Here is a 27,964-nt window from a genome sequence, read left to right as displayed (position 1 = left end):
GATAACCAGGTTATCACCGGGTCACCCGATTTCTTCCCATTCGTCTCATTCGCGTCTTCCTCCTCAACGAAAATGCCGAGAAGCTGCATCACCCGAAAATGCATCCTCTTGAACTGCGCCTATAACTTGGCCCTCAACAACTTCGTAAGTTCTTCACCGATCCCTCCAAACCTAATTCTCATTTTAAGCTCAGTGGACTTAGCACTTTATATCAGGCCACCATCCACGACATGTTGGGAGGTTTTATCAGCATTGGCCTTGGCGCGTTGTTGATTGTGGGCGTCCGGAAGGTAACGCAGAAGACGCGCGGACCCTTCTAACAGTTTGTTCCAGCAAGACGCTTCTGTTCTTTTTAGTTTTCTGTTGTTGGAATCTATGTTATTGGGTTGTGGCACCACTGAGGCAGTTCTAGGAATCGTAAATGCAATCAAAGGGACAACTGAGTTGAACATTTTCGGTATTTTGATGGTCGTGGGGGTGTTCGTCAGTTGGGTCTTTATGGGGGGCGTCTTCGTGCAGTACACGGATTTCCGTAAAGAGAAAGAAGCGGACACCGAAAACGAACTTGCGAAGAGTGTTGCTGTGTAAGTTGTAAAAATAAACACAATTCTGTTGTGATTTTTTTTTTATTATAAAAGTATAAACGTGCGCCGGTGTCAAACTGACGTGTCTTTGATCTCTTCGACTGTTTCCTCCGGTTTGTCCTCTGCAGTGTTGCCAACTTCCGGCAGGGTTAACACCTCACTTGTGATTAAATCTTTGTAAAATAAGTAAACACAGTATAAAATTGGCCACCAGGCAATCAACACAAGATAAACGATGATGAAAACATGAACTTGCAGTTCTTTTACTTTTGGAATAATTAACACCGAGATTAAGACGGTGGTGAAGGCCACAACCATGGTCGCCAAAATTAAGTACACTAAAATAAACCTGGCATTATCCTAGAACAATGGTGTTATCAATGTAAGAGTGAACTATTCTTACCTTGATGACTCCCATGAGTAGAACCAAACCTCCGGCTACCGCGAATAATCCCAACATTAAAAATAAACCGTTTAGTGGGGCTATACCTCTGGTAATAATGCTACAGAAACCGCCGATCTAGAAACAGAAAAATCATTCTGGGGAAATTTAGAAACTCCCTGTTACAATATTGGTGAAAACAACGAAGTAAACGACACTAATAATGAATTTTTGACGGCAGTTTTTCGGCATTTTTGTGGTAATTCGAGCGAAGGCGACACTATACTGATTTTTTGCTATAGTTTTATTGTCGCTCGTAAAATTGTTGGCTCTAATTCGGAGTTTTTTCTGTCTGCGTCGAGATTGGATGCGTGCGGAGAGTTTATTGATTGTTATTATTTGGAAGAATAATCAAAATAAACACGGGAAAATAAACAAGTAGAGAGTTGGGTTTGCACTATTCTTTGCATGCAGGTGGCCCGAATTCAGCTTCACTGAAACTATAAATAGCTGGAAGTTTAGGAGCATTAAATTTGTCCCAAGATTTTAATTGAGGATAATTCGGTTATTTGAGGTCGTACGTGGGTTTTGAGCCCGGATTTGGAATCTGCGTGAAATTCTGCGTGAAATGAGCTGCAACAACACGGGTTTACTCCTAAAATAAGCGAGAAATCGGCCGAAGATGGTTTACGAGTAGTAAGTACTTTGGTATAGTTAAAGTCATGAATTTTCGCGAAAAACTCCAACTTTCGACTTTTGGGAAATCTAAAAACTATTTCTTGTGTAAAAAATTGCAAGAAAAACGATGGCGTAAACCGCATCTTAAGATCTGGAATAGTTTCCGAGATATTGAGCACGAATTGTTTCGAACCTTCAAAAATTTGACCCTCTGGCGACAACCCAAAAATTCAAACGGCCACAACTCAGTAATTTGTTGACAAAAATTAAAAATTCTTGCGGATTTGGATTCAGCGTGACATTCTGCGTAAAATGAGACTCAAATTTGTTGAGTTTGCTTAATAAATAAACAAGACATTAGCTAAAAACTGTTTTGAAAACGTCATTTTAGGGTGATTTTCAATCAATGTTTTCAAAATGAAAACGACGTTTAATAGCTTCGAATTATACATCAGTCGAAAGAGGAGCGCAAAATCTATCTACTGGCCAAATGTGAGATCTATCGGGCAAATCGTTTATGAGTTATGGCCAAAAATAAAAAAAATGAAAAATTTTCATCGATTGAGTCGGAATTTTTTTTCGCGAAAAATCGACTATCGAATTTTGGACTTTTAAGCACTTTTTCTAACGTAAAATGAGCCGAGAAAAACGATGGCGCAAACCGCATCACAATATCTCTAATAGTTTCCGAGAAATTTAACTTTGAAAATTGGGAAAAATGAGAAAAAATTAAAATCAACTATCCGAAATTTTGATCGGCCATAACTCAGTTATTTGTTGTCGGATCTGAATTTTAATCTCAGATTTGGAATCTGCGTAAAATTCTGCGTTCACTGATGTATAATAACTCAAGTTTACTCTAAAAAATAAGCGAGATATCGATATGAGAAATTTGGTATAGTTTTGATCATGAATTTTCGCAAAAATTTGCAGATTTCGACTTTTGGAAAATCTAAAAACGATTTCTTATGTAAAAAATCGCGAGAAAAACGATGCCGAAAACCGCATTCCAATATCTAGAATAGTTTCCGAGATATCGAGCATGAATTGTTTCGAACCTTCGAAAATTTGACCCTCTGGCGACAACCCAAAATTTCAAACGGCCATAACTCGGTTATTTATTGACAAATTTTAAGAAATTATTATATTTTTGGATTCAGCGTGAAATTCTGCGTAAAATGAGACCCAAATTTGTTGTGTTTGCTTAATAAATAAACGAAGTATTGGCCAAAAACTGTTTTGAAAACATCATTTTAGGGTAATTTTCAATCAATGTTTTCAAAATGAAAATGACGTTTAATAGCATTGAATTATACATCAGTCGAAAGAGGAGCTTAAAATCTATCTACTGGCCAAATATGAGATCTATAGGACAAATAGTTTGCGAGTTATGGCCAAAAATAAAAAAAATGAAAAATTTTCATCGATTGAGTCGGAATTTTTTTTCGCGAAAAATCGACTATCGAATTTTGGACTTTTAAGCACTTTTTCTAACGTAAAATGAGCCGAGAAAAACGATGGCGCAAACCGCATCTCAATATCTCTAATAGTTTCCGAGATATTTAACTTTGAAAATTGGGAAAAATGAGAAAAAATGAAAATCAACTATCCGAAACTTTGATCGGCCATAACTCGGTTATTTGCAGTCGGATCTGAATTAAAATCCCAGATTTGGAATCTGCGTAAAATTCTGCGTTCACTGATGTATAATAACTCAAGTTTACTCTAAAAAGTAAGCGAGATATCGATATGAGAAATTTGGTATAGTTTTAATCATGAATTTTCGCGAAAATTTGCAAATTTCGACTATTGGAAAATCTAAAAACGATTTCTTATGTAAAAAATCGCGAGAAAAACGATGCCGCAAACCGCATTGCAATATCTGAAATAGTTTCCGAGATATCGAGCATGAATTGTTTCGAACCTTCGAAAATTTGACCCTCTGGCGACAACCCAAAATTTCAAACGGCCATAACTCGGTTATTTATTGACAAATTTTAAAAAATTATTATGTTTTTAGATTCAGCGTGAAATTCTGCGTCAAATGAGACCCAAATTTGTTGAGTTTGCTTAATAAATAAACGAGGTATTGGCCAAAAGCTGTTTTGAAAACATCATTTTAGGGTAATTTTCAATCAATGTTTTTAAAATGAAAATGACGTTTAATAGCATTGAATTATATATCAGTCGAAAGATGAGATTAAAATCTATCTACTGGCCAAATTTGAGATCTATAGGACAAATAGTTTGCGAGTTATGGCCAAAAATTAAAAATTTTCATCGTTTGAGTCGCAATTTTTTTTCGCGAAAAATCGACTATCGAATTTTGGACTTTTAAGCACTTTTTCTAACTTAAAATAAGCCGAGAAAAACGATGGCGCAAACCGCATCTCAATATCTCTAATAGTTTCCGAGATATTTAACTTTGAAAATTGGGAAAAATGAGAAAAAATGAAAATCAACTATCCGAAACTTTGATCGGCCATAACTCAGTTATTTGTTGTCGGATCTGAATTTAAATAGATTTGGAATCTGCGTAAAATTCTGCGTTCACTAATGTATAATAACTCAAGTTTACTCTAAAAAATAAGCGAGATATCGATATGAGAAATTTGGTATAGTTTTAACCATGAATTTTCGCGAAAATTTGCAAATTTCGACTATTGGAAAATCTAAAAACGGTTTCTTATGTAAAAAATCGCGAGAAAAACGATGCCGCAAACCGCATTCCAATATCTGAAATAGTTTCCGAGATATCGAGCATGAATTGTTTCGAACCATCAAAAATTTGGCCCTCTGGCGACAACCCAAAATTGCAAACGGTCATAACTCGGTTATTTATTGACAAATGTTAAAAATTTATCATATTTTTGGATTCAGCGTGAAATTCTGCGTAAAATGAGACCAAATTTGTTGAGTTTGCTTAATAAATAGACGAGGTATTGGCTAAAAACTGTTTTGAAAACATCATTTTAGGGTGATTTTCAATCAATGTTTTCAAAATGAAAATGACGTTTAATAGCATTGAGTTATACATCAGTCGAAAGAGGAGCTTAAAATTTATCTACTGGCCAAATTTGAGATCTATAGGACAAATAGTTTGCGAGTTATGGCCAAAAATAAAAAAAATGAAAAATTTTCATCGATTGAGTCGGAATTTTTTTTCGCGAAAAATCGACTATCGAATTTTGGACTTTTAAGCACTTTTTCTAACGTAAAATGAGCCGAGAAAAACGATGGCGCAAACCGCATCTCAATATCTCTAATAGTTTCCGAGATATTTAACTTTGAAAATTGGGAAAAATGAGAAAAAATGAAAATCAACTATCCGAAACTTTGATCGGCCATAACTCAGTTATTCGTTGTCGGATCTAAATTTAAATCCCAGATTCGGAATCTGCGGAAAATTCTGCGTGCATTGATATATAATAACGCAAGTTTACTCCAAAATACAAGCGAGAAATGAACCGAAGAAAAATCAAGTTTTCGACATCCGGAAACTCTAATTCTCAGCGAACAAAACGCGAAAAAAGCACCTCCATCTGTGGTAGTTTCCGAAAAACCACCGAAAATCTGTCTCTCCACCGATTTCATCGCATTTCGCTCGCGTGCTTTACTTGAATTTTCCTGCTGACTAACCAACTTCTTTTATTTATTTGTTTAAAATGATTTCGTCGACTGTAACATGATCTCGGTTTTGATATTGGTGAGAAAATGCGTTGTATAGGCTAGACATTCTTCTCTTCAGTACCAACACCACCCAGTTCGAGTAAACACCAGTTTATTTAACGACGACGAAATGGCCCAAGATCTCAACATTTGGATACGAATTATCTCTGATTACACCGCCGTGACCCATCTTGTGAGTATTTTCCAAAAAAAAATCAAGAAAATACCTGAGCAACATTGTAATAATTTAAGGTGACGGGATTGGGGATGACCTTCGTACGACTTTGCCTATTAGGTGTACTTCAACTTAGCCTATTGGATATAATTACGTTCGTTTGGGCCTTTTTTGAACTTTGCAAAGGGGGCATTCTGTGGGAAGGAATAACAGAGGTTTGTCTAATAATTATTTTCGTTGCAATTTAAAAGAATTTCTTATTTTTAGAACAAACCAGTGATGGTAAGAACTCACTTGGTACTCAGCCTTCTGACGACTGTAGTAGAGTTGGGAGCGTGCATATTTTACCTTAACATGTTTTGGAGTCTTCCCTTATTGCTTATCTGCATCGCATATTTCTGGTACGATTGCATCAAACATTTCGTTGTCGGAAAATTGTGGGAAAACATGCTAAGAAATGGTTTCACTCCAGAGGACACAACCACGATGAATTCCGTTAAGAATTACACCAATTCGGTGTAGTTTAATCGGTAATCAATTATCTAAATGTTATCAGTTTAATCAGTAATCAAATAGTATTATTAGTGCGTAGTTTGTAGAATTGTTTGCTCATAGTTAAGAGAGCATAATAATGTTCCTTTGTATTTTTTAATAGTAATAAAAACCTCGTTTTTAGCCGACTTATATTGAAAATGGGATTTTTAGGCCTCAAAAGCCGCCTAAAAATGACTCATTTGTGGTCGCAAACATTCGTGGCCAAATAATGGTGGCGCCATCTATCCATAGTTTTGCATATTACATCAAGATACCGACATTACCCCCAATTTTATAATTATTTGGGTAAAATCAAATCGACAAACTGCTGTAAAGTGCAACAAAGACGTGTTGAATTATTACAAATGAACATGTCTATAGTATATCCGGTGAGAGATTGGGAGATTTCGACAGTTGACATATAGGTTGGCAGCAAATTATGCCACAAAATACACTAAAAACACTAAATTCCTACGCGAAATGGGTTGACAGGGTTGTCAGTAACCAAGGTTCCTAAATTAAGCAGGTTTGCTCGTTACTAAGGCTTAAACTCCACCTCCTTTTGGTTGCTAGGGCCGTGTGACTGTAAATGACGTCACAAGAAAATTCTGTCAATTGTTTTGGGGTGTAAAAACATTGTTGATCGCCAATGTTGTTTAACAATGATTTTGTAGAAGCATCAGAGTGTTAAATATTGCTGTTTTAAATAATAATAGCAATGAAAAAATTCAGTCGGAATTTAAAAGAGCTTTCCGATGACGAATTCGCGCCAGTTCAAGAGGCCTGCTTCTATTGGCTGAAAACTTTGTAGCACACCTGTTAATTTTAGTAACCTTGGTCAGTAACTAGGGTTATTTTGTTATTTTAAATTTCGCGCGTATGGTACACTTTTTATTCATTCATGCTATAGTTCATTCAAACTCTCACTGTATGAACTATAGCATTGCTGCTGCAACAACATCAAAAATCACATCAAATCTAATTGATCCAAATTGTGAAGCTATGAAAATATGAATTTTTCTGAAGGATCCATAAATATTTACAATTATTCAGTTGTTATAAATCAATAAATCATAAATAAAAATTAATTAACTTAATTTAATGATGTCGCCTAAAAAATCTTGTGTGTTTCACGGCCAAAAAGTGCCATTTTGCCCTCGGCCATTAAAAAAAGGCTCGGCCAAAAAAGAAACACTTTTTGGCCTTGGTACACAAATAGCTATTTTGAAGTCTGCTCCGAGTCTCGTTTTCTCTGATTTTTTGACGTTTATTCGTGTCCGATTCTCCTACTTCAAAAATGCAAGCGGCGTTGGGAGACTTCTCTATTTTGACCAGCATTTTGTGCAATTACAGAGCCGTGTCTCATACCGTATGTTTTCTAAAGACTTTTTCTTATTCTACGTTACATTTTCAGGTGGAGGCATTCGTTCTATTTATGTATCGAGGGTACATTTTAATAATATCTCCGTTTTATGTAAGAGAAATTTTCTTATACCACGTGATAATTTTTGAGTTCGCTAAGGGATACCTGCTGACAAGGGGGATCATTCAGGTTTGTCTTCTTCTTGTGTCCAATTAACAAATGTAATTTTTAGGAGAAAAAGATCTTTTTTCAAGTTTACATGGCAATTAGTGCTGTAACTATCGTCGCAAAGGCGGGATATTGTATATATTTGTCCGTTAATTATGATGAAAACAACTTGGGTACTGTTATTTGGGTTAAAATAATTTTTTCTTTTTATCTTTTAATTTATATTTGTTATGAATGCGTCTTGTTTTTTTTTGTCTATAAATTCTATGAAAAAAAATGGGGAAATACGCGTCTGGCTGAAATTTGGCGACGAAATGAACTTTGGCGACGAGGTGAACTTGCGCAACGAGGTGAACTTAATCAACAAAGGACAGGATAATAGAAAAAAACAAACAAAAATTTTGATTTGGCCAGTTTTGCTTAGTAAAGTTTATTGTTATTGCCACTGAACTAATTCTTTTAACTGGTTTTGTTTTTTCTAGCGAAAAGTTCAAAAGTTTTGCATGACTACACACAACATCGGGCATCTTCGGTCGATTTCTCGCTTATTTTTGGAGCAAATTTGGTTATTGGGGCTCATTTTAATGCAGAATTTCGCTAGATAAAATGAAACTGTTCGGGTCTTGGTTTTTCTCGCGCTTTCGTCTCCTTAGAATTCAAATATTTTGCAAATTTGGTGGTCGATTTTTTTGCGAAAAAAATTCCGACTCAATCGATTGAAATTTTTGAACTTTTCGTTTTTGACCGCCGTATTAGGCCTAGGCATGTTGAAATTTAGTCAGTTGATAGATCTCGAGCTGCTGTTTCGATTGATGTAGAACTCAAAGGTACCAAACGGCGTTTTTGTCTTAAAAAAAAGATTAAAATCATTCTAAAAATTGAGTTATGGTCGTTTGAATTTTTGAAAATATCGAGTAAGAATTTACACATTGAGTCTTGTTGGCCTCGGTTTTCTGACGTTTATTTTGTGTCAACTTCAATTAGTCCCCAAAATCCAAGAAATGGTGTCAAACATACCCATTAGGATCCGCATAATGTGCGATTACAGAGCCGTGGCTCATTTCGTATGTTTTTAAACAATTTATTCTATTCTACGTTACATTTTTAGGTGACGGCAGTGATTGTGTTTCTGTATCGAACTTACTTTTACACATTATTTTGGTATGCGTTGACAGATTTGTTCTTTTACGAGGTAATGATTACGAATATCGTTTTGGGATGGCTTTTGCTAAAAGGGATCACTGAGGTTTGTCTACTTTTTGTGTTCAATTTTCAAATGTTGTAATTTTTAGGAGAGAATGGGGTTTTTTGAAATTTACTTTGTTGTTAGTGGTCTGCAAATATTGGGAATGTTTGGAATTGGTATTTATTACATCCTTTATTATTATGATTACAGTTTTGAAGACGAGGAGGCTTGGCTTGAAATGGTGCTTAAAACGGTTATGTTTTTATTTCTTATAGGTTTTGTTTGTTATGAATGTGTCTTTCTCTATTATGTTTACAAATTCTATGATAAAATATGTGGAATTCTTCGTGAAAGTGATTAAGACAGGATAATAAAAAAAAAACAAAAAAATAATTTTGATGTCTTCAATTGTACTTAACATTATTCTGTCTTACAGTTTTGCGTCATAGTTTATCGCCATATAATATGAGTTGTAAGTAATAATAATTAGAATTAAAAATTTTGGAATTAAAAATTTACTGTCCGAAATTTACTTACTTGTTGCCGTACCTAAATTTTGAGCCCGTATTTGGAATCTGCGAGAAATTTTGCGTAAAATGAAGTATAATAACACAAGTTTACTACGAAAACTAAGCAAGATATCGACATCGAAAGTTTGGTATAGTTTTAGTCATGAATTTTTTCGAAAAACTGCAACTTTCGACTTTTGGAAAATCAAAGAACTATTTCTTATGTAAAAAATCGCGAGAAAAACGATGGCGCAAACCGCATTTCAATATCTGGAATAGTTTCCGAGATATCGAGCATGAATTGTTTCGAACCTTCGAAAATTTGACCCTCTGGCGACAACCCAAAATTTCAAACGGCCATAACTCAGTCATTTGTTGCCGAAAATTAAAAATTCTTGCGGCCTTGGATTCAGCGTGACATTCTGCGTAAAATGAGACCCAAATTTGTTGAGTTTCCTTAAGAAATAAACGAGGCATTGGTCAAAAACTGTTTTGACGACGTCATTTTAGGGTGATTTTCAATCAATGTTTTTAAAATGAAAACGACGTTTAATAGCTTTGAATTATACATCAGTCGAAAGAGGAGCTCGAAATCTATCTATTGGCCAAATTTGAGATCTATCGGACAAATAGTTTACGAGTTATGGCCAAAAATAAAAAAAATTAAAAATTTTCATCGTTTGAGTCGGAATTTATTTTCGTGAAAAATCGACTATCGAATTTTGGGCTTTTGAGGACATTTTCTAACGTAAAATGAGCCGAGAAAAAGAATGGCGCAAACCGCATCTCAATATCTCAAATAGTTTCCGAGATATTTAACTTTAAAAATTACGAAAAATGAGGAAAAACGAAAATCAACTTTCCGAAACTTTGATTGGCCATAACTCAGTTATTTGTTGTCTGATCTGAATTTTAATCCCAGATTTGGAATTTGCGTAAAATTCTGCGTTCACTGATGTATAATAACTCAAGTTTACTCTAAAAAATAAGCGAGATATCGATATGAGAAATTTGGTATAGTTTTAATCATAAATTTTCGCGAAAATTTGCAAATTTCGACTTTTGGAAAATTTAAAAACGATTTCTTATGTAAAAAATCGCGAGAAAAACGATGCCGCAAACCGCATTCCAATATCTGGAATAGTTTCCGAGATATCGAGCATGAATTGTTTCGAACCTTCGAAAATTTGATCCTCTGGCGACAACCCAAAATTTCAAACGGCCATAACTCGGTTATTTATTGACAAATTTCAAAAAATTGTCATATTTTTGGATTCTGCGTGAAATTCTGCGTAAAATGAGACCCAAATTTGTTGAGTTTGCTTAATAAATAAACGAGGTATTGGCCAAAAACTGTTTTGAAAACATCATTTTAGGGTGATTTTCAATCAATGTTTTCAAAATGAAAATGAGGTTTAATAGCATAGAATTATACATCAGTCGAAAGAGGAGCTTAAAATCTATCTACTGGCCAAATTTGAGATCTATAGGACAAATAGTCTGCGAGTTATGGCCAAAAATTAAAAAAAATGAAAAATTTTCAACGTTTGAGTCGCAATTTTTTTTCGCGAAAAATCGACTATCGAATTTTGGGCTTTTAAGCACTTTTTCTAACGTAAAATGAGCCGAGAAAAACGATGGCGCAAACCGCATCTCAATATCTCAAATAGTTTCCGAGATATTTAACTTTAAAAACTACGAAAAATGAGGAAAAATGAAAATCAACTATCCGAAAATTTGATCGGCCATAACTCAGTTATCTGTTGTCGGATCTGAATTTAAATCCCAGATTTGGAATCAGCGGAAAATTCTGCGTTACACTGATGTATAATAACTTAACTTTACTCAAAAAATAAGCGATATATCGATATTAGAAGTTTGGCATAGTTGTAGTCATGAATTTTCGCGGAAAACTCAAATTTTCGACTTTTGGAAAATATTAAAACAAATTCTTCGTCAAAAAATCGCGAGAAAAACGATGGCAAAAACCGAATCTTTCCATCTGTTGTAATTCCGGAGATATGGAGACCGACCCGTCCGAAAATTCAAAATGTAGGTTCTCTGGTGAAAACCCGATATTTCAAACGCCTCGAATTTAGTTATTTGTTTACGTACCGGAAAAATGAGGAAAGTTTTCAATTCAGCGTAAAATTTTGCGTAAAATGAACCTCAACATAAATGTTAGAGAGGATTTAAGAGTCATTTATCTACTATAGAATCTTCCATGGCGTTAGAGCTAAAATATAAAATATTCCTCGCCACAACTACAGTACAGGTCTCTGACCATTTCATGGGAGGTTGCGGGAGTGGACGTAACAGTAACCAGTGCGCAAGTGCGTTCTAACTACGTAGCTAGGATTAGTTGTCAAACTGCATCCAATATCCAATTAACTGCAACAACAAACTCCAACAACTCTCTATTATTTTTTAGATAAATTCAAGAATGGCGAAAGATTCCTTTACCTGGACACGCATCTGCTCCGACTACAGAGCCGTGGCCCATCTCGTACGTATTTCCTTAAAAACCACATTATTCTACGTGTTATTTTAAGGTGGAAGGACTCGCTGCTCTTATTTTTCGACTTTGTTCTTTGGTTCTATACTGGTTCAACGTTTATGACATTTTTATTTTTCTATACGTTATTCTTGAAATCACAAAAGGATTGTTCCTGTTAAAAGGAATAATTGAGGTTTGTCCACATTTTCCAACATCTAAATTAACACTAATATTGAAATTTTCAGGAGAAACAAGTTTTGGTCAAACTTTACATGATCCTTAGTGTCTTAACTTTGATGGTAAAAAAGGGATTTGGCATATATTCGCTTCACAGAAACATCACCAATTCGTTTCATCCTGCCTTGACTGGTACTTTTCTGGGAGTTATATATGTGTTGTACTTTTTATATGAATGGTTCTTCTTCTATTTTGTGTACAAGTTGTACGTAAAATTATCGGGAAATGCGGCACGAAAAGAAGGTGCGCAGCAAGAAATGCTCTCGCAGTAATTAAAAACAGTTGTCGCTAATTGTAATGTTCTTGGACTTTAATTTTTCGTACTATGCACTAATTCAATTACGTAAATTATAATGATGTCATGCAGCGGTGCCTTTATTTGTCAAATGAAGACACAAAATGTACCAAAGATGTCTTCTCTTATACGTTATGAATATTTTTCTGTGCCACAGTTGTGCTGTGATTTTTTGTTTGGATGTTTTGGAATAAGTTTATTTTTAGTATTAGTAGTAAAACAGCTTATTTTTGTACAGAGTTTTATTTGTAAGACATTTATATTTACATTAATATGAAGGGTTTTTCTTTTTTTTTATCAAGTTCCAGAAGAATTTTTGGGGGTGATTTAGCCCCCTTTCTGACGAATACCAAATCTCAAAGTAGCGAAAAAAATATTTTTTTTATTAGATTTAAAGAAACACACAAGTAAATTCAAATATTTTTCATAATAATATGTACATTAAGTTACAAAATTGTAACTACACAGGGAGGTATTGAAAAAAATATATTCCAGGATCGAGGAGGATCAATGTTTTAAGAGAATTTTCTATTTGCTCCTGTAAATTGGCCGCTTTTTGGGTTAAAGACTGGAAATTTTCAAAAATGACTACTTTTTATTTCCGTATTGGAAACACTAAGTTACAAAATTGCAATGGCACAGGGAGGTATCAAAAAAAAATATATTCTAGAATCGTAGAGAAACTACCAGTTTTTGAAGAGATTTTATTATTTGCTTGTGTAAATTGTATGATTTTCCGGTTAAAAACTAGAAATTTTCAGGAATTACACATTTTTATTTTTGTATTGGAAACACTAAGTTACAAAATTGCAATAGCACAGAGAGGTATTAAAAAAATATATTCCAGGATCGTGGAGGAACTAGCAATTTTTTGAGAGAATTTTCTATTTGCTTCTGTAAATTGGCCGCTTTTTGGGTTAAAGACTGGAAATTTTTTGAAATTACTACTTATTATTTTCGTATTAGAAACACAAAGTTGCAAAATTACAATGACACAGAGAGGTATTAAAAAAAAATATATTCCAGGATCGTGGAGTAACATAATTTTTTAACAGAACTTTCTATTTGCGCCTGTAAACTGGCCGCTTTTTGGGTTAAAGACTGGAAATTTTCGGAAAATACTACTTTTTATTTTCGTATTTGGAACACTAAGTTACAAAATTGCAATGGCACAGGGAGGTATTAAAAAAAATATATTCCAGGATCGTGGAGGAACTATCAATTTTTTAAGAGAATTTTCTATTTGCTTCTGTAAATTGGCCACTTTTTGGGTTAAAGACTGGAATTTTTTGGAAATTACTACTTATTATTTCCGTTTTGGAAACACTAAGTTACAAAGTTACAATGGCACAGGGAGGTATTAAAAAAAATATATTCTAGAATCGTAGAGAAACTACCAGTTTTTGAAGAGATTTTTTTATTTGCTTGTGTAAATTGTATGATTTTCCGGTTAAAAACTGGAAATTTTCAGGAATTACACCTTTTTATTTTTGTATTGGAAACACTAAGTTACAAAATTGCAATTGCATAGAGAGGTATTAAAAAAATATATTCCAGGATCGTGGAGGAACTAGCAATTTTTTGAGAGAATTTTCTATTTGCTTCTGTAAATTGGCCGCTTTTTGGGTTTAAGACTGGAAATTTTTTGAAATTACTACTTATTATTTCCGTATTGGAAACACAAAGTTGCAAAATTACAATGACACAGAGAGGTATTAAAAAAAATATATTCCAGGATTGTGGAGGAACTATCAATTTTTTAAGAGAATTTTTTATTTGCTTCTGTAAATTGGCCACTTTTTGGGTTAAAGACTGGAATTTTTTGGAAATTACTACTTATTATTTCCGTATTGGAAACACAAAGTTGCAAAATTACAATGACACAGAGAGGTATTAAAAAAAATATATTCCAGGATCGTGGAGGAACTATCAATTTTTTAAGAGAATTTTTTATTTGCTTCTGTAAATTGGCCACTTTTTGGGTTAAAGACTGGAATTTTTTGGAAATTACTACTTATTATTTCCGTATTGGAAACACAAAGTTGCAAAATTACAATGACACAGAGAGGTATTAAAAAAAATATATTCCAGGATCGTGGAGGAACTAGCAAATTTTTGAGAGAATTTTCTATTTGCTTCTGTAAATTGGCCGCTTTTTGGGTTAAAGACTGGAAATTTTCAGAAATTACTACTTATTATTTCCGTATTAGAAACACAAAGTTGCAAAATTACAATGACACAGAGAGGTATTAAAAAAAATATATTCCAGGATTGTGGAGGAACTATCAATTTTTTAAGAGAATTTTTTATTTGCTTCTGTAAATTGGCCACTTTTTGGGTTAAAGACTGGAATTTTTTGGAAATTACTACTTATTATTTCCGTATTGGAAACACAAAGTTGCAAAATTACAATGACACAGAGAGGTATTAAAAAAAATATATTCCAGGATCGTGGAGGAACTATCAATTTTTTAAGAGAATTTTTTATTTGCTTCTGTAAATTGGCCACTTTTTGGGTTAAAGACTGGAATTTTTTGGAAATTACTACTTATTATTTCCGTATTGGAAACACAAAGTTGCAAAATTACAATGACACAGAGAGGTATTAAAAAAAAATATATTCCAGGATCGTGGGAGTAACTATAATTTTTTAACAGAACTTTCTATTTGCTCCTGTAAACTGGCCGCTTTTTGGGTTAAAGACTGGAAATTTTCGGAAAATACTACTTTTTATTTTCGTATTTGAAACATTAAGTTACAAAATTGCAATGGCACAGGGAAGTATTAAAAAAAATATATTCCAGGATCGTGGAGGAACTATCAATTTTTTAAGAGAATTTTCTATTTGCTTCTGTAAATTGGCCGCTTTTTGGGTTAAAGTCTGGAAATTTTTGGAAATTTTTACTTTTTATTTCCGTATTGGAAACACTAAGTTATAAAATTGTAATGGCACAGAGAGGTATTAAAAAAAAATTATTTCAGAATCCTGGAGGAACTATCAATTTTTTAACAGAACTTTTTATTTGCTCCTGTAAATTGGCCGCTTTTTGGGTTAAAGACTGGAAATTTTTAGAAATTATTACTTTTTATTTCCGTATTGAAAACACTAAATTACAAAATTGTAATAGCACAGGGACGTATTAAAAAAATATATTCCTGAATTGTAGAGGAATAAATCAGTGTTTTAACAGAACTTTCTATTTGCTTCCATAAATTGGATGCTTTTCGGGTTAAAAACTGAGAATTTTTAGGAATTACGAATTTCTATTCGGTTATTAAATACACTAAGGTACAAAATTGTAATTGCACAGGGAGGTAATAAAAAAAATATTCCAGAATCGTGGAGGAACTACCAATTTTTTAAGAGAACTTTCTATTTATTCTGTAAATTGGATTCTTTTTGTGTTATAAAGTCAAAATTTTCAAAATTCATTAGTTTCAATTTCTGTATTAAACCCATCAAATTACAAAATTATAATCCCACAAAAAGGAAATAAAAAACAAATAAATCCAGGATCAGGGCGAAAATTAAAATTAAATTTTTATCGTGTAATTCGTTCTTTTTGCAAATGTTGCAATAGTGTGAAGTAGGTTTTAGGGTACAAAAAATGACAAACGTCAAATTCTGGGGACAATAAAGCCAACCTCAAATAAAGAAATAACTGTCAAAGTAAACAGTTGCAACCTGCACTAACTGCATTGTTAGTTTAAAAGTCCAACTTTCCCACCTAAAATTAAGCAACAAAACTGACTTAACTTAAGTCATTACCTGCCACATTAAGAAAACCTCGCAAACTTCTGTTTATTTTTTTCTAACAAGCAAACAAACTTTTTTCTCTTGGCAACTTTTCAAACTTGATTACCCACATATGTGACACCAACATCATTTTAAAAATAACCCACTTCACCTCCTTAGACTTCATCCTTCGCATTCTATTAAAAATCAGCGAAATGCCTCGAAATTGTTACGACTTAAAAGCCGGAGCTTTCATAGCCGCTGCTTTCAACCTTGTAAGTACAAAATGCATTTATTTTCCGACATAACTGTAGTTTTAGTTGGTGGGGGGTCTAACCTTGGGAGGCGCCATTTATAAAGTAGCCATTAACAAAAATGGCCGAATTGGACTTCTTGTTATCATGTTCTTGATGAGCATTTTACTTATCCACAATGGAGTTCTGTTGATCATCGGAATTGTCATGGTAAGAAATTTCCAATCGTTTCAAATCAAATCAAATCTTTGATTTTTAGGTCAATCGAGAGTACGTGCTGTTGTATTTAGTCCTCAATTGTATTAATTGGTTGGTTGGCACTTTCGTCGTTTTGAGAGAAATGTCTGGAAAAATGGAAATTTTGAGTTATGTGGGGTTGGGGGTGCTTCTAGTGGGGGCGTGGTGCTCGGAGGTGGTCGTTTATATGTTTAGTCGGGGGATGTGTGAACGCAGCTTAAGGGACGAGCAGATCGAAGTGGCGGCCAAATAACCGTCACGAAGAATTTTTGTAATTTTGATATTTAATTCAGTGTGCATAGAATGAAGCTTTAGGAATTTGAAACCTGTTGGCAGCACTGCTCCAGTCTGTATTAATTAAAACCAATATTTATTTAACTGCACGATTAGTTTATCTTTTAATTACTCTTATCATTCTTACGCAAAACCACCAAAATGTCTGCAAAAATTTGTTTCACTTTCTGCGCGTCTCTTCTAGTCTTCGCTCAACTGGTAACTCCTCCATTCTAAAGCCCCTTTTCACACCAATTTTCAGATAACTGGCCCACTCGCCATTAGATTTATATTAGATTTGATCCATTTAAAACCCTTTTTTAATACCATCGACTCGATTTTCTTCTCCTCTTGTTTGCTCTTGAGCCTCGCAGGCGTCATCAGCGGCATTTTCTTATTCGTGGGCATTGTTTGGGTAAGAACACCACTTTAAACTCCACCGAAAAGTTTGTTTTAGCACCAGAAGCAACACATTCTGGTTCATTTCAACATCAATCTTGTCACTGCTTCAGTTCTTCTGGCGTTTTTCGCCGCTCTGCTTATTGACGATTTTCAGCTCATTTGGTCTTTAGAGGCGCTTTTTATTTCATTAACTGCTTTAATTGTGGCGGTTTTGGAGTTCTGCGTTTGGAAGTTATACAGGGCCAATAACCTAAAATATTTGGGTGCACAGTTCAGAGACACAAATTTGTTGTATTTATAGAACGAAATAAACTCTTTATCTCAGTGTTATCATCGCTTCAGTTGACCACAATGACGTGTAAAAACAGCAGCGTTCGTTTTTGCATTGGTTTTGTTATTTTCGCACAGTTGGTAAGGTGTCAAAATGTTGTTCTTCACTTAACTTTCTTTTTAGATTGGGGGGTTGATTTTCCTTGTTGGTTTGATTTGTTTCCACGTTTTCTCCACTGACAATGACACGCCGTTTAAGTCGATTGCACAGTTTCTTTTTTACGTTTTCCTTGTAATAACTCTGATGGGAATTGCCAGTGGAATTCTCCTGTTTATTGGCGCAGTTTGGGTAACTTTAAGAAATAAAAAAACTGGGATAAAGTGATGTTTTTTAGCGACAGCCCAAGAGGATTTTAGAGCACTTTTGTTTGAATTCCGTGATTGCAATAGTGATTTTTGTTTTATTCGGATTGCCGTTTTTGCATATCCGATTTGACATGGAGCTGGTGAATGGCGCTTTGTTTTTTATTCTACCATTGCTTGGTTTTGCGTGTATTTTTGAGTATGTGGTTTATGTGTTTTACCAAGATATGAAGAAGAGTCGTCGGGATAATAACGAATATGAATTGTACGATAGTTGGCGGTAAATGTAAATAAATAAATTACGCGTTATTAATAAATACATTTTTAATATAAACAATAATAAGAAAATCATTCAGCGTCATTTTTTAAATATGTCGACAAAATGGTGGATGCGCCGGGGCTAATAAAAATAAAAAAATTCTAAAATTTGTGTTTTTTACTCAACAATCTTGCAATTCGGTAGAGTTGATACACAAGTCTAAAATAGTAAGTTCTCCAAATTTCAAAGCTGTAGCACTAAAATTACTAGAATTACGATTTTTAATATCGAAATCGAGAATTTTTGGTCAGTTTCAAAAATAAAAATTTCTAAAATTGGTGTCGTTTGCTCTAAAATGTTGCAATTTGGTAGAGTTAATATAGAACTTTAAGATAGTAAATTCCCTAAATTTCATATCTGTGGCACCAAAATTACCAAAATTACGAATTTTGTTGGAAGATCTCGAGAATTTTTGGTTCGTTTTAAAAATAAAAAAATCTAAAATTAGTGTTTTTTGTTCCCCAATTTTGCAAATCGGTGAAGTTAATACACGACTCTAAAATGGAAATTTCCCCAAATTTCATAGTTGTAGCAGTAAAATTACTAGAGTTACGAATTTTAGTGAAGAATTTCGAGAATTTTTAGTTATTTTTAAAAATAAAAATTTCAAAAATTAGTGTCTTTTGCTTTAGAATGTTGCAATTTTGTAGTTATTACACAACTCTAAAATAGTAAATTCCTTAAATTTCATATCTGTGGCACTAAAATTACAAAAATTACGAATTTTGGTGGAGAATCTCGAAAATTTTTGGTTCATTTTAAAAATTAAAATTTCTAAAATCTGTGTCTCTTGCTTTACAATTTTGCAATTAGGTAGAGTTAATACATGACTCTAAAATAGTAAATTCTCCAAATTTCATAATTATAGCAATAAAATTGCCAAAATTACGAATTTTAGTGAAGAATCTCAAGAATTTTTGGTTAGTTTTAAAAATAATTTTTTTTAAAACTAGTGTCTTTTGCTCTAGAATGTTGCAATTTTGTAGAGTTATTACACAACTCTAAAATAGTAAATTCCTCAAATTTCGTATCTGTGGCACTAAAATTACAAAAATTACGAATTTTGGTGGAGAATCTCGAAAATTTTTGGTTCGTTTTAAAAATAAAAATTTCTAAAATCTGTGTTTCTTGCTTAACAATTTTGCAATTAGGTAGAGTTAATACATGATTCTAAAATAGTAAATTCTCAAAATTTCATAGTTATAGCAATGAAATTACCAGAATTACGAATTTTAGAGGAAGAATCTCGAGAATTTTTGGTTAGTTTTATAAATAAAATTTTTAAAAATTAGTGTTTTTTGCTCTAGAATGTTGCAATTTGGTAGAGTTAATATATGATCTTAAGATAGTAAATTTCCCAAATTTCATATCTGTGGCACTAAAATTACCAAAATTACAAATTTTAGTGGAGAATTTTGAGAATTTTTGGTTATTTTTAAAAATAAAAATTTCAAAAATTAGTGTCTTTTGCTCTAGAATGTTGCAATTTGGTAGAGTTAATATATGATCTTAAAATAGTAAATTTCTCAACTTTCATATATGTGGCACTACAATTACAAAAATTACGAATTTTGTTGGAAGATCTCGAGAATTTTTGGTTCGTTTTAAAAATAAAAAAATCTAAAATTAGTGTTTTTTGTTCCCCAATTTTGCAAATTAGTGGAGTTAATACACGACTCTAAAATGGAAATTTCTCCAAATTTCATAGTTGTAGCAGTAAAATTACTAGAGCTACGAATTTTAGTGAAGAATTTCGAGAATTTTTGGTTATTTTTAAAAAAAAAATTTCTAAAATAAGTGTCTTTTGCTCTAGAATGTTGCAATTTTGTAGAGTTATTACACAACTCTAAAATAGTAAATTCCGTAAATTTCATATCTGTGGCACTAAAATTACAAAAATTACGAATTTTGGTGGAGGATCTCGAACATTTTTGGTTCGTTTTAAAAATAAAAATTTCTAAAATCTGTGTCTTTAGCTTCACAATTTTGCAATTTGGTAGAGTTAATACATGACTTTAAAATAGTAAATTCTCCAAATTTCATAGTTATAGCAATAAAATTACCAGAATTACAAATTTTAGAGAAAGAATCTCGAGAATTTTTGGTCAGTTTTCAAAATTAAATTTTAGTGCCTTTTGCTCGAGAATGTTGCAATTTGGTAGAGTTAATATATGACTTTAAAATAGTAAATTTCACAAATTTCATATCTGTGGCACTAAAATTACAAAAATTAAGAATTTTGTTGGAGGATCTCGAGAATTTTTGGTTCGTTTTGAAAATAAAAAATTCTAAAATTAGTGTTTTTTGTTCCACAATGTTGCAAATCAGTGGAGTTAATACACGACTCTAAAATGGTAATTTCCCCGAATTTCATAGTTGTAGCATTAAAATTACCAGAATTACGAATTTTAGTGAAGAATTTCGAGAATTTTTGGTTATTTTTAAAGATAAAAATTTCAAAAATTTGTGTCTTTTGCTTTAGAATGTTGCTAATTGGTAGAGTTATTACACGACTCTAAAATAGTAAATTCCCCAAATTTCATAGTTGTAGCACTAAAATTACTAGAATAACGAATTTTAGTGAAGGATGTTGAGAATTCTTGGTTCGCTTTAACAATAAAAATTTCTAAAATAAGTGTCTTTTGCTCTAGAATTTTGCAATTTAGTGGAGTTATTACACAACTCTAAAATAGTAAATTCCCTAAATTTCATATCTGTAGCACTAAAATTACTAAAATGGTTCGGTGGACATTTATTCCGGAATTTTCAATGGGCTATGACAGACAGAAAGATGCGGTTTTCGCCAAACCATGTACTTTTTTAGCTCCTTAACCACTAAGGACGCTGCTGCCGGTCCCAAGTCCAGAAAAAGAAGGAGATTTTTCCGGCTAATTTATGAAGAAATCCGCCCATTGTAAAAATGCTTTTGCGGTTGGAGAAAAGACTTAAGTATACAGTAAAATGGTGGATGCGCCAGGTCAAATTTTATTGAACTTCAAAACGACACAACCAGTCAAGCTAACATAAATTGCATAACTTCTTATTGTCGCAACAGCACAAAAATAAGCGTTTAAACAGCGGTGTTATCAGTCGGCTCGTTCGGTGGCACTCCTGAATTAACATAACTGTTAGGATCTGCATTATAAGAAATCTCAATGACGCCGGACTTGACTGTGTTATACTCAGCGATCTCTTCGTAAAAGTAGTACATGCCGAGCTGCCCGTAACACATAAACACTGAAAGAAAACGTGTGAAAAAAAAAACGAATTAGTGTGAATATTACGTGAGATAGCGAAGATGATGATGAGGACTTGGTTATGGAACATGTAAATTCCCGTGTAGATCGTAACGATGAAGAGGGTGATGGAGCCTAAGAGAACGTACCAGAGGATGTACTTTTCTTTGGCCTGGAAAAAAATGGGATTAAGACAAAGTGGCGGTTTTAACCCCTCACTTGTAACAATCCGGTTAACAATAACACCCCGTTAAACAACGTGAGCATCCCTAAAACCAAACACACAGTGAATAGAGTGATGTGTCCTTCAACTCCCGGCTCTTCTGTTGGAAAGTGATTCCTCAAAGTGGTCTCGTTGCAGAAGTTCGTCGCGTTGCAAACTTTTTCTACAATGTGGACGTGTCTTGTTAGATTTTTAAACTTGTCTTTACTCTCTAAATCCGATAGTTCTATTATGGAGACGATGACCTCCAGCCCACCCTCCAACTAAAATAACTCTTTAGCGATTATATTAAGGAATTGCTACTTACTAAATTAAGAAAGGACATGATGATGGCCCCAATTTTCAAACTAAAACAGAAACAGAAATGTCGTGTCATTCTGGTGATGTTAAAACAAGTGTGACAACCAAACTGAGGAGATTATTGAATGGGAGAAGACGCCAGACTTCTTGGCGCTGTGGAAGACTTGGCCGGGGTCTCTTTATTGATTTTTCGGGGACGGAAATGGAAACATTTTACGTAGAAATGGCACATTTAGAAGGATCAAAACACTTAATTAATTAATAAAATTTATTAAAATATTGCAAAAATAGTTTTAAAGACTGAAACTGTCGAAGGAGTTTTCTCTCGAAACGGCGCTGCTGAAATACCCATCCTCGTAAAAGACAATCAAGTTTTCCATACTCTCAGTTCTTTTTCTTCTGATCAGACAAATAAAAAATCCAAGGACACATATTTGAACGCACAACATGAGTATCGTAAACAGGATCATAATAATTTTAAAATGCCACCCTAAAAACGCGACAAAGAGAGCTTCAGCTAGTAAATAAACCAAACTTGGAGTACTCAGAATTAAGTATACGAAAATCCACCTCGCATTTTCCTGCAAGAAAAATTTAGTTGGAAACTAATAGAAGTTAAAGTCTACCTGTATTAATCCAATTAGTAAGAGAAAGCCTCCAATAATAAGAAAAACACCGACAATGCTGCAAAGGATTAAAGAATTGAAATTTATAATTACGAAGTCAGTTTTGGGGCTAAGATACAGAATTGATTTGATTAGAGAAACCATGAGCATTAACGCTCCGGCCATCTGGAACAGAAATGTTGGATTTTTATTTGGTTAATGACGTACTTACGGGGGTTAGGAAAGCCATGATGAAAGCACACAGTTTTAAGCGAGATGAGCTCAAACCCACTGTTACCATTGTAGTTTTAAGCTTCCATATTTTGTGTTAGCGGGAATAAGGCAGCGGACAGTCTGACGATTCTGTCTGTTTTGCGTTTTCGCGCTATTCGCCTTCATCCGTTCTGTTGAATTCTTTTAAAACGTATTGAAATTTGGTAGAGTTAATATACGACTCCGAAGTACTAAATTCCCAACTTTCATTTCTATAGCAGTAAAATTACCAAAATTATGAATTTTATTGGGAGATCACGAGAATTTTTGGTCTGTTTTAAAAATAAAAATGTTTAAAATCTGTGTCTTTTGTTCAACAATTCTAAATTTTTTTAGAGTTAATACACGACTACAAAATAGTAAATTCCTGAATTTTCATATCTGTAGCACTAAAATTACCAAATTTACGAATTTTGGTGGAGAAAGTTAAGAATTTTTGGTTCCTTTTAAAAATAAAAAAATTCTAAAATTAGTGTTTTTTGCTCTAGAATGTTGCAATTTTGTAGAGTTATTACACAATTCTAAAATAGTAAATTCCCTAAATTTCGTATCTGTGGCACTAAAATTACAAAAATTACGAATTTTGGTGGAGGATCTCGAAAGTTTTTGGTTTATTTTAAAAATAAAAATTTCTAAAATTTGTGTCTTTCGCTCTATAATTCTGAAATTTTATAGAGTTAATACACGACTACAGAATAGTAAATTCCCCAATTTTCATATCTGTAGCACTAAAATTACCAAATTTACGAATTTTAGTGGGAGTTCTCGAGAATTGTTGGTCGATTTAAAAAATAAAAATTTCTAAAATCTGTGTCTTTTGCTGTACAACTTTGAAATTTGGTAGAGTTAATATACGACTCCGAAGTACTAAATTCCCCAACTTTCATTTCTGTAGCACTAAAATTACCAAAATTATGAATTTTATTGGGAGATCACGAGAATTTTTGGTCTGTTTTAAAAATAAAAATGTTTAAAATATGTGTCTTTTGTTCTACAATTCTGAAATTTAATAGAGTTAATACACGACTACAAAATAGTAAATTCCTGAATTTTCATATCTGTAGCACTAAAATTACTAAATTTACGAATTTTGGTGGAAGAAGTCAAGAATTTTTGGTTCCTTTTAAAAATAAAAAGTTCTAAAATTAGTGTTTTTTGTCCCACAATTTTGTAAATCAGTGGAGTTAATACACGACTCTAAAATGGTAATTTCCTCAAATTTCATAGTTGTAGCATTAAAATTACTAGAATTACGAATTTTAGTGAAGAATTTCGAGAATTTTTGGTTATTTTAAAAATAAAAATTTCAAAAATTAGTGTTTTTTGCTCTAGAATGTTGCAATTTTGTAGAGTTATTACACAATTCTAAAATAGTAAATTCCCTAAATTTCGTATCTGTGGCACTAAAATTACAAAAATTACGAATTTTGGTGGAGGATCTCGAAAGTTTTTGGTTTGTTTTAAAAATAAAAATTTCTAAAATCTGTGTCTTTCGCTTTATAATTCTGAAATTTTATAAAAATAATACACGACTACAGAATAGTAAATTCCCCAATTTTCATATCTGTAGCACTAAAATTACCAAATTTACGAATTTTAGTGGGAGTTCTCGAGAATTGTTGGTCTATTTAAAAAATAAAAATTTCTAAAATCTGTGTCTTTTGCTGTACAACTTTGAAATTTGGTAGAGTTAATATACGACTCCGAAGTACTAAATTCCCCAACTTTCATTTCTGTAGCACTAAAATTACCAAAATTATGAATTTTATTGGGAGATTACAAGAATTTTTGGTCTGTTTTAAAAATAAAAATGTTTAAAAAAAATGTCTTTTGCTCTACAATTCTGAAATTTAATAGAGTTAATACACGACTACAAAATAGTAAATTCCTGAATTTTCATATCTGTAGCACTAAAATTACCAAATTTACGAATTTTGGTGGAAGAAGTCAAGAATTTTTGGTTCGTTTTAAAAATAAAAAGTTCTAAAATTAGTGTTTTTGGTTCCACAATTTTGCAAATCAGTGGAGTTAATACACGACTCTAAAATGGTAATTTCCTCAAATTTCATAGTTGTAGCATTAAAATTACCAGAATTCCGAATTTTAGTGAAGAATTTCGAGAATTTTTGATTATTTTTAAAAATAAAAATTTCAAAAATTATTGTCTTCTGCTCTAGAATGTTGCAATTTTGTAGAGTTATTACACAATTCTAAAATAGTAAATTCCCTAAATTTTGTATCTGTGGCACTAAAATTACAAAAATTACGAATTTTGGTGGAGGATCTCGAAAGTTTTTGGTTTGTTTTAAAAATAAAAATTTCTAAAATCTGTGTTTTTCGCTCTATAATTCTGAAATTTTATAGAGTTAATACACGACTACAGAATAGTAAATTCCCCAATTTTCATATCTGTAGCACTAAAATTACCAAATTTACGAATTTTAGTGGGAGTTCTCGAGAATTGTTGGTCTATTTTAAAAATAAAAATTTCTAAAATCTGTGTCTTTTGCTGTACAACTTTGAAATTTGGTAGAGTTAATATACGACTCCGAAGTACTAAATTCCCCAACTTTCATTTCTGTAGCACTAAAATTACCAAAATTATGAATTTTATTGGGAGATCACGAGAATTTTTGGTCTGTTTTAAAAATAAAAATGTTTAAAATCTGTGTCTTTTGCTCTACAATTCTGAAATTTAATAGAGTTAATACACGACTACAAAATAGTAAATTCCTGAATTTTCATATCTGTAGCACTAAAATTACCAAATTTACGAATTTTGGTGGAAGAAGTCAAGAATTTTTGGTTCCTTTTAAAAATAAAAAGTTCTAAAATTAGTGTTTTTTGTCCCACAATTTTGTAAATCAGTGGAGTTAATACACGACTCTAAAATGGTAATTTCCTCAAATTTCATAGTTGTAGCATTAAAATTACTAGAATTACGAATTTTAGTGAAGAATTTCGAGAATTTTTGGTTATTTTTAAAAATAAAAATTTCTAAAATAAGTGTCTTTTGCTGTAGAATGTTGCAATTTAGTAGAGTTATTACACAATTCTAAAATAGTAAATTCCCTAAATTTCGCATCTGTGGCACTAAAATTACAAAAATTACGAATTTTGGTGGAGGATCTCGAAAGTTTTTGGTTTGTTTTAAAAATAAAAATTTCTAAAATCTGTGTCTTTCGCTCTATAATTCTGAAATTTTATAGAGTTAATACACGACTACAGAATAGTAAATTCCCCAATTTTCATATCTGTAGCACTAAAATTACCAAATTTACGAATTTTAGTGGGAGTTCTCGAGAATTGTTGGTCTATTTAAAAAATAAAAATTTCTAAAATCTGTGTCTTTTGCTGTACAACTTTGAAATTTGGTAGAGTTAATATACGACTCCGAAGTACTAAATTCCCCAATTTTCATTTCTGTAGCACTAAAATTACCAAAATTATGAATTTTATTGGGAGATTACAAGAATTTTTGGTCTGTTTTAAAAATAAAAATGTTTAAAAAAAATGTCTTTTGCTCTACAATTCTGAAATTTTATAAAGTTATTACACGACTACAAAATAGTAAATTCCTGAATTTTCATATCTGTAGCACTAAAATTACTAAATTTACGAATTTTGGTGGAAGAAGTCAAGAATTTTTGGTTCGTTTTAAAAATAAAAAGTTCTAAAATTAGTGTTTTTTGTTCCACAATTTTGCAAATCAGTGGAGTTAATACACGACTTTAAAATGGTAATTTCCCCAAATTTCATAGTTGTAGCATTAAAATTACCAGAATTCCGAATTTTAGTGAAGAATTTCGAGAATTTTTGGTTATTTTTAAAAATTAAAATTTCAAAAATTAGTGTCTTTTGCTTTAGAATGTTGCAATTTTGTAGAGTCATTACACAATTCTAAAATAGTAAATTCCCTAAATTTCATATCTGTGGCACTAAAATTACAAAAATTACGAATTTTGTTGGAGGATCTCGAAAATTTTTGGTTCGTTTTAAAAATAAAATTTTTTAAACTCTGTGTCTCTTGCTTCACAATTTTGCAATTAGGTAGAGTTAATACATGACTTTAAAATAGTGAATTCCTTAAATTTCATAGTTATAGCAATAAAATTACCATAATTACGAATTTTATTGAAGAATTTCGAGAATTTTTGGTTATTTTTAAAAATAAAAATTTCTAAAATAAGTGTCTTTTGCTGTAGAATGTTGCAATTTAGTAGAGTTATTACACAATTCTAAAATAGTAAATTCCCTAAATTTCGCATCTGTGGCACTAAAATTACAAAAATTACGAATTTTGGTGGAGGATCTCGAAAGTTTTTGGTTTGTTTTAAAAATAAAAATTTCTAAAATCTGTGTCTTTCGCTCTATAATTCTGAAATTTTATAGAGTTAATACACGACTACAGAATAGTAAATTCCCCAATTTTCATATCTGTAGCACTAAAATTACCAAATTTACGAATTTTAGTGGGAGTTCTCGAGAATTGTTGGTCTATTTAAAAAATAAAAATTTCTAAAATCTGTGTCTTTTGCTGTACAACTTTGAAATTTGGTAGAGTTAATATACGACTCCGAAGTACTAAATTCCCCAATTTTCATTTCTGTAGCACTAAAATTACCAAAATTATGAATTTTATTGGGAGATTACAAGAATTTTTGGTCTGTTTTAAAAATAAAAATGTTTAAAAAAAATGTCTTTTGCTCTACAATTCTGAAATTTTATAAAGTTATTACACGACTACAAAATAGTAAATTCCTGAATTTTCATATCTGTAGCACTAAAATTACTAAATTTACGAATTTTGGTGGAAGAAGTCAAGAATTTTTGGTTCGTTTTAAAAATAAAAAGTTCTAAAATTAGTGTTTTTTGTTCCACAATTTTGCAAATCAGTGGAGTTAATACACGACTTTAAAATGGTAATTTCCCCAAATTTCATAGTTGTAGCATTAAAATTACCAGAATTCCGAATTTTAGTGAAGAATTTCGAGAATTTTTGGTTATTTTTAAAAATTAAAATTTCAAAAATTAGTGCTCTAGAATGTTGCAATTTTGTAGAGTTATTACACAATTCTAAAATAGTAAATTCCCTAAATTTCATATCTGTGGCAATAAAATTACAAAAATTACGAATTTTGGTGGAGGATCTCGAAAATTTTGGTTCGTCTCAAAAATAAAAATTTTTAAAATCTG

The 27,964-nt window shown here is 32.2% G+C and overlaps 6 protein-coding genes across 10 annotated transcripts; 4 read left to right on the top strand and 2 right to left on the bottom strand.

The window, feature by feature from the left end:
- Nucleotides 1-53: 53 nt before the first annotated feature.
- Nucleotides 54-6,071, top strand: LOC148166547 (uncharacterized). 4 transcript variants are annotated; one of them, XM_088049206.1, is made up of 5 exons: nt 58-144; nt 189-290; nt 334-584; nt 5,393-5,506; nt 5,566-5,703. In XM_088049206.1, exons 1-4 carry the CDS (start codon nt 73-75, stop codon nt 5,415-5,417), a joined length of 450 nt encoding a protein of 149 aa, XP_087905332.1. In that variant the 5' UTR covers nt 58-72; the 3' UTR covers nt 5,418-5,506; nt 5,566-5,703. The 4 variants fall into 4 exon arrangements, with proteins under 4 accessions (XP_087905333.1, XP_087905332.1, XP_087905330.1 ...); XM_088049207.1 differs by lacking the exons at nt 5,393-5,506; nt 5,566-5,703 and adding an exon at nt 639-780 and having other exon boundaries at nt 54-144; nt 194-290; XM_088049204.1 differs by lacking the exons at nt 5,393-5,506; nt 5,566-5,703 and adding an exon at nt 639-780.
- Nucleotides 6,072-11,533: 5,462 nt separating this feature from the next.
- Nucleotides 11,534-12,510, top strand: LOC148166546 (uncharacterized). The gene is made up of 3 exons (XM_088048995.1): nt 11,534-11,754; nt 11,801-11,938; nt 11,991-12,510. Exons 1-3 carry the CDS (start codon nt 11,692-11,694, stop codon nt 12,252-12,254), a joined length of 465 nt encoding a protein of 154 aa, XP_087905121.1. The 5' UTR covers nt 11,534-11,691; the 3' UTR covers nt 12,255-12,510.
- Nucleotides 12,511-16,119: 3,609 nt separating this feature from the next.
- Nucleotides 16,120-16,887, top strand: LOC148166545 (uncharacterized). Its single transcript, XM_088048832.1, has 3 exons — nt 16,120-16,288; nt 16,334-16,477; nt 16,527-16,887. Exons 1-3 carry the CDS (start codon nt 16,229-16,231, stop codon nt 16,755-16,757), a joined length of 435 nt encoding a protein of 144 aa, XP_087904958.1. The 5' UTR covers nt 16,120-16,228; the 3' UTR covers nt 16,758-16,887.
- Nucleotides 16,888-16,919: 32 nt separating this feature from the next.
- LOC148166544 (uncharacterized) lies at nt 16,920-18,206 on the top strand. 2 transcript variants are annotated; one of them, XM_088048831.1, is made up of 5 exons: nt 16,920-16,996; nt 17,040-17,192; nt 17,235-17,586; nt 17,634-17,798; nt 17,845-18,206. In XM_088048831.1, the coding sequence occupies exons 1-3, from the start codon at nt 16,940-16,942 to the stop codon at nt 17,478-17,480; spliced, it is 456 nt and encodes a 151-aa protein (XP_087904957.1). In that variant the 5' UTR covers nt 16,920-16,939; the 3' UTR covers nt 17,481-17,586; nt 17,634-17,798; nt 17,845-18,206. The 2 variants fall into 2 exon arrangements, with proteins under 2 accessions (XP_087904957.1, XP_087904956.1); XM_088048830.1 differs by having other exon boundaries at nt 17,235-17,590.
- Nucleotides 18,207-21,109: 2,903 nt separating this feature from the next.
- LOC148166543 (uncharacterized) lies at nt 21,110-22,040 on the bottom strand. Its single transcript, XM_088049211.1, has 4 exons — nt 21,898-22,040; nt 21,587-21,853; nt 21,416-21,539; nt 21,110-21,368 (listed from the first exon to the last, which is right to left on the bottom strand). Exons 1-4 carry the CDS (start codon nt 21,964-21,966, stop codon nt 21,202-21,204), a joined length of 627 nt encoding a protein of 208 aa, XP_087905337.1. The 5' UTR covers nt 21,967-22,040; the 3' UTR covers nt 21,110-21,201.
- A 143-nt stretch (nt 22,041-22,183) lies between these two features.
- On the bottom strand, nt 22,184-22,836 carry LOC148166542 (uncharacterized). Its single transcript, XM_088049398.1, has 3 exons — nt 22,728-22,836; nt 22,517-22,681; nt 22,184-22,471 (listed from the first exon to the last, which is right to left on the bottom strand). Exons 1-3 carry the CDS (start codon nt 22,794-22,796, stop codon nt 22,184-22,186), a joined length of 522 nt encoding a protein of 173 aa, XP_087905524.1. The 5' UTR covers nt 22,797-22,836.
- Nucleotides 22,837-27,964: the final 5,128 nt, after the last annotated feature.

Source organism: Gnatocerus cornutus, unplaced genomic scaffold, assembly GCF_029298725.1.
Source record: "Gnatocerus cornutus isolate USDA-ARS CGAHR unplaced genomic scaffold, icGnaCorn1.1 ctg00000023.1, whole genome shotgun sequence".
NCBI lineage: Eukaryota > Metazoa > Arthropoda > Insecta > Coleoptera > Tenebrionidae > Gnatocerus > Gnatocerus cornutus.
This window is presented reverse-complemented; position numbering and strand designations above follow the sequence as displayed.